The sequence below is a fragment of the Panthera pardus genome, unplaced genomic scaffold, assembly GCF_024362965.1.
Source record: "Panthera pardus isolate Hobbes unplaced genomic scaffold, ASM2436296v1 HiC_scaffold_18, whole genome shotgun sequence".
NCBI classification, from domain to species: domain Eukaryota; kingdom Metazoa; phylum Chordata; class Mammalia; order Carnivora; family Felidae; genus Panthera; species Panthera pardus.
The window spans coordinates 14755403-14761516 of record NW_026526743.1 but is presented as its reverse complement, the minus strand read 5'-3'; the positions used below and the strand labels follow the sequence as shown (position 1 = coordinate 14761516).

The window sequence follows — 6114 nt, the reverse complement described above, 5'->3', positions numbered from 1 at the left end:
GCTTCAATCGTTTTGGGCTACTGACAATGTTTCCAGAGTCAATGTTCTTGGGCTCTTTCAAGACCTCTCCAAGCCAGGCTGACGAGCATGTGGAGATGAAGGATGAGGGTGGAGTGGGGGGCAGGTGAGATGGGCCAGGGCCAGAGTCCCAGCTCCACTTCAGAGATGTTGGGTCCACAATGGGTGCGGGGGGACCTCCAGGGCGATGACTAGGAACTAGAGCCAATTCTCCTATCAAGTGAGACCCCCCCCTATGAATAAGGCCTGTCTTGGAGAAGAACACCATGGGGAGGAATAAATAAATGAGCAAATAGGTCACCTGAGAGGTGGAGAAAATGCAGAACCGAGAAACAGGGAAAGGGAAGGTAAGAGGGAAGAGGGAGGCATGATATTTTTAAAGTTTATTTGTTTTTAGAGAGAGATAGAGATCAGGGAGGGGCAGAGAGAGAGGGTGGGGCAGGGGAGAGAGAATCCCAAGCAGGCTCTGCGCTAACAGCTTCAACTGCACTGATGGATGCGGGGCTCAAACCCATGGACTGTGAGATTATGACCTGAGCCCAAATCAAGAGTCAGATGCTTAGCCAACTGAGCCACCTAGGCACCCCAGGAGGCATAAGTTTTTTAAAAATGCAATGTATCGGTTAAGTTCCCTTGCTCAGAATTCTCCCTGGGCTTTCAACCATCCCAAATCCAAACTCTAACAGAAGTTACAAGAATGTCTACCATTTAGGCTCTGCCAAGATCTTGACCCTTGCCTGCTGCTGCTTTGTTTGAGGGGCTTCCCCATGCACCTCCCATCCCCGGAACCTCATCCCCACCCTGCGAGGTCTCACCAGTAGCTGCCCAACGCACAGAGCCCATCCTTCACCTTCTGGATTCAATTGCCTTCCCAGTTTACTGTTTCTCTCTGTATCCTGTGTGTTTTCTCTTTTTCCCAGAGTGAAATTTTTGAACGTTTTATCCATTTTGACTTCCATTTGTTTTCCTCCACCATTTGAGGTCAGAGATGAAGTCTGGAATCACCGCTTTATCCCAGGGCCCTGCACAGCATGGGGCACAGAACAGGTTCTCAAGGAGCACGTGTTGAATGGATTACCAGAGGGTGTGACATTAGGGCGGGGTAGGGCAGGGGCTATACTACGTCAAAATTTTGTATAAATGGGAGTCCTCAAACCCAGCAGATACATAGACTGAATTCAGAAGTTCAGCAAACACACGACAGAAGGAGTCCTTGCATTTCAAAAGGATATTATGGCAGGTAAGCTGGGGCAAGGGCAACAAATGCTTGCAGTGCTAGAGGTTGAGCAGTTGGGCTGTGGACAGGCCGAGGCAAGATGGTGAGACTTTGTGGTAGCATCTTGCCAACACCAAGTGGTCAGTTTTGGGAACCACTGGGTTATACCAACAGGAAGCATTGGAACACATTTTGTAACTGGATTCCACCATTACTGTGTACCGTGAGTTTTTGTTTTTCCATGTTCTTTTAAAAAAATTTTTTTAAGTGTTTATTTTTGATTGAGAGAGAGAGAGACAGAGAGCACAAGGGGGGCAGGGGCAGAGAGAGAGGGAGACAGAGAATCCGAAGGAGGCCCCAGGCAATGAGCTGTCTGCACAGAGCCTGACGTGGGGCTCAAACTCATGAAATGTGAGATGATGACTTGAGCCGAAGTCGGATGCTTAACCAACTGAGCCACCCAGGTACACCCCCACTGTCCTATTTTCAGCAGTGGATACAAGATAGTACTTAATATTTGATCCATATTCCATTTCTTTATTACCTAGTGAAATTGAGACTCTTTGCTCTATTTTATTAATTTTTTTATGTATGAATATATATATATATATATATATATATATATATATATATATAATATATATATATATATATGAAGAATAAGGGCCCCCTACATAAACAGAATCTCCTATGGAAAATGGATCGAATATTGCTAGATGCCATGGTTTTACATTTATATTTTAAACAATAAAACAACTCCCGCTCTGCACCTATTATACACAGAGGCTGTAATTAACAGACTTGCTTTCTGGATACTCAGTTCTTCCCCAAAGCAAGTGAACTATGAGACCATTTTACTGGTAGAGAAAAGGGGCAAATAATATAAGTGTAGTGATACTCCCAGAGTGAGAGAGCTAATAAATGGGAGAATCAACATTCATTCTCAGGTCACTAAGCTCCATACCTGCTCCTCTCACTGGCCTCATTGATAAATGGCCAAATCAGCTTCAAGATCTCACATGCCGACCGGTGTAGATGGCAGTGACCCTGAGTCTATGGCTGATTAGGGCAACAGAGTCTCAAATACTCTATGAATCATATGAACTCAAATGAATCTAACATTGATAATCATGTCACTACCCTATGTAATTCCAACTGTCCTCACAGATATATTTTCTTTTTTTTTTTATTTTTTTACATTTATTTATTTTTGAGAGACAGAGACAGAGCACAAGTGGGGAGGGGCAGAGACAGAAGGAGACAGAATCCGAAACAGGCTCCAGGCTCTGAGCTGTCAGCACAGAGCCCGACGCAGGGCTTGAACTCACAAACTGTGAGATCATGACCTGAGCCGAAGTTGAGCCGAAGCTCAACCAACTGAGCCAGCCAGGCAGCCCGAGGAAAGATATATTTTCTCCCACTAGTCTGGTTCATTTTTCTAGGCTATGAGTTTCTAGTATATTCTTTTTTTTTTTTTTTTAGCGTAGGTTTATTTATTTATTCATTTTAATTTATTTATTGTTTTTATTTATTCATTGTTACTTATTGGTTAATTTACATCCAAGTTAGTTAGCATATGGTGCAACAATGATTTCAGGAGTAGATTCCTTAATGCCCTTTACCCATTTAGATCATCCCCCCTCCCACAACCCCTTCAGCAACCCTCTGTTTGTTCTCTATGTTTAAGAGTCTCTTATGTTTTGTCCCCCTCCTTGTTTTTATATTATTTTTGCTTCCCTTCCATATGTTCATCTGTTTTGTATCTTAAATTCCTCGTATGAGTAAAGTCATAGGATATTTGTCTTTCTCCGACTGACTAATTTCACTTAGCATAACAGCCTCTAGTTCCATCCACGCAGTTGCAAAGGGCAAGATTTCATTCTTTTTGATTCCCGAGTAATACTCCATTGTGTATATATACCACATCTCCTTTATCCATTCATCCTTAGATGGACATTTGAGCTCTTTCCATACTTTGGCTATTGTTGATAGTGCTGCTATAAACATGGGGGTGCATGTGTCCCTTCGAAACAGCACACCTGTATCCCTTGGGTAAATACCTAGTAGTGCAATTGCTGGCTTGTAGGGTAGTTCTATTTTTAATTTTTTGGGGAACCTCCACACTGCTTTCCAGAACTAGTATATTCCTCTAGAACAAGTGGACAGTTAGGACAGTTACTTGCTCTTAAACCAGGCTTGAACCATTTTCGCATAGGGGAAACAATTTCAGTGGTGCAGAGCAATCCCAGCCAGATGGTGAAGAGTGGGTTCCATGAGTCAACTTTTAAATAATTAATTAATTAATTAATTGGAGTTTTCCCTATATTTTTACCTCTTGAATTTTTTAAATGAAATTTATTGTCAAATTGGTTTCCATATAACACCCAGTGCTCATCCCAACAGGTGCCCTCTTCAATGCCCATCACCCACTTTCCCCTCTCCCCCTGTCCCCCATCAACCCTCAGTTTGTTCTCTGTATTTAAGAGTCTCTTATGGTTTTCCTCCCTCCCTCTCTGTTTGTGTCTTTTTTTCCCCCTTCCCTTCCCCCATGGTCTTCTGTTAAGTTTCCCAGGATCCACATATGAGTGAAAACATCCGGTATCTGTCTTTCTCTGCCTGACTTATTTCACTTAGCATAACACTCTCCCGTTCCATCCCCGTTGCTACAAATGGCCAGATTTCATTCTTTCTCATTGCCAAGTAGTATTTCATTGTATCTATAAACCACATCTTCTTTATCCATTTGAGTCAACTTTTAAGACCAAGCTCTTGGCTCTCGGGTCAGGCTCAGGTAAGAAGTTTATCTTTGAACGTATTTTTTTTTTTTTTTTTTTTTTTTTTTTTTTTTTAATGAAAGCCTTGTGTCTATTCCTTTTGCAGAAGAGCAAAGGTATGCTCGCCGGAGGCGCACACACTTTAGTGCAGAACAGCTTCAAGCACTGAAACAAGTGTTCGAAGAGACCATGTACCCAGACTGGGTTACCATGATGGAACTTATTTCATCTACTCAGCTAGACGAATCCGTGATAAAGGTATGTCCCTGAGTGTGTGTCTACACAGCACACCTAACCCAGAGCTTCATATACACTTTAGTCATCATGTAATTCCTATTTATTGAACAACTGGTATGTGCGCAGACAGATGTCTTATGGTTTTATTCTTATGACCATCCATTTTATTAGGGAACACTAAGCTCGCAGAGAATCCTCCAAGGATTATAAACATAAGAGCTAGAATTTGAGCCCAGACCTTTCTGACTCCAGACCCATAATGCTACACAGCGATGGATCTCAGATAAGCCCATTGGAGTCAGCTCCTGTTTATGTCTAGATTCTCCCTAATCAGACCATTCGGTCATTTAGATGCCTTGCAACTAAGTTGCCACAGAGTATTCGGGGTATGAGAACCCCCGAATGAATCCCAAAGACACCCCAAGCTAGACTCCCACTCCAAATCCTTGGTCTTCAGAAGTCTGTCTGAAAATGCTGAGCATCCACCAAGACAGAAGCACCTTGCCTTAACCCCTCCTGATCTAGGGTTTGAGTGCTCTGTCATGATCTTACACTCCCTTTGCCTTCTGGAACTCAGGACAGCAGAGGATAGAAGGAAATGTCCCTTGTTCAGATAACTATGAAGAGATGAGACACTAGCCTTCTCATGCCAAAAGAAGCTAATTCCTGAGAAACATGAGGATTTCCCTTTAGACCTGCCCCCCCACCCCCCCTTATTAACCTGCTCACCTCCTCTCTCCCCAGACTTGGTTTAAGAACCAGCGCGTGAAAAGGAAGAAAGAGCAGCAACAAACTGATTCAAATTCGTCACTAAAATCCTCAAGCCAGACGATTTCAATCAAAGAGGAGCAACCTCCCTTACCTGTAACTTCAGCAAACACTCATCCCGGGAGTCCCAGCATTTTGGATGCCTGTGACCATGAACTACCTCAGTCTCCTGATAGCGAGCAATCTGCAGGCGCTGGTCCCTCCAAGTGGAATTCGTCTTGGGATTCTCCACCTCATGATCTCCAACAGATATGTCTGGGGGACCCTGATCCTCCTTGGGCCTCCATTCCCTATGACATAGATCAACTTATACAACTATATGCCTTACCTGGGGATGATGATCTAGATCAGTACCTCTCCCCCAGGTGTCCCAGTTCAGGAGATATGGCTGACATACCCACCCTTATTGAGAAAGATCTATGAACCAAATCCTGACCAACTGAGAGACGTTTCCAAAGGCCTTTCATGGGTCAACGAAGTCTAAATGGACCAGAGCCCAGGAATTTGCCTTTCTCTGTGAGAAGAAGGAAATCTAGGATAGCCTGGGTGGTTCAGTCAAGTGTCTGTTGATCTTGGCTCAGGTCATCATCGTGAGTTCAAGCCCCGCATTGGACTCTGTGCTGACAGCATGGAGCTAGCTTGGGATTCTCTTTCTCCCTCTCTTTCTCTGTCTGCCCCTTCCCCCTCATGCGCTCTCTCTCTCTCTCTCTCTCTCTCTCTCTTTTTCTCAAAATAAATCAACTTAAAAAAAAAGAATCTACCTTTAAAAATTTTTTTAGTGTTTATTTTTGAGAGAGAGAGGGAGAGAGAGACAGAGCATGAGCAGGGGAAGGGCAGAGAGAGAGGGAGATACAGAATCTGAGGCAGGCTCCGGGCTCTGAGCTGTCAGCACAGAACCTGATGCTCCATTGCTGAGAGGAACCTGAGGCTCCATTGCTGACAACAGAGAGCCTGATGCAGGGCTCAAACTCGTGAACTGAGACATCGTGACCTGAGCAGAAGTCAGACGCTTAACTGACTGAGACACCCAGGCGCCCCAACAATCTACCTCTTATCATTGCCTGTGTAACTTCTGTACTCTGAGTACCGTCTCAACCAAAT

General features: G+C 43.9%; 1 protein-coding gene across 1 annotated transcript; it reads left to right on the top strand.

Annotated features, from left to right (window-relative positions):
• Window positions 1-1251: 1251 nt before the first annotated feature.
• On the top strand, window positions 1252-5436 carry LEUTX (leucine twenty homeobox). The gene is made up of 3 exons (XM_053906483.1): window positions 1252-1258; window positions 4115-4266; window positions 4990-5436. Exons 1-3 carry the CDS (start codon window positions 1252-1254, stop codon window positions 5434-5436), a joined length of 606 nt encoding a protein of 201 aa, XP_053762458.1.
• Window positions 5437-6114: the final 678 nt, after the last annotated feature.

Excerpts from the sequence above, each read along its gene's own strand:
- LEUTX (XM_053906483.1), top strand. Across the intron at positions 4,267-4,989 it reads TAGACGAATCCGTGATAAAG|ACTTGGTTTAAGAACCAGCG; the intron begins GTATGTCCCTGA and ends CTCTCTCCCCAG.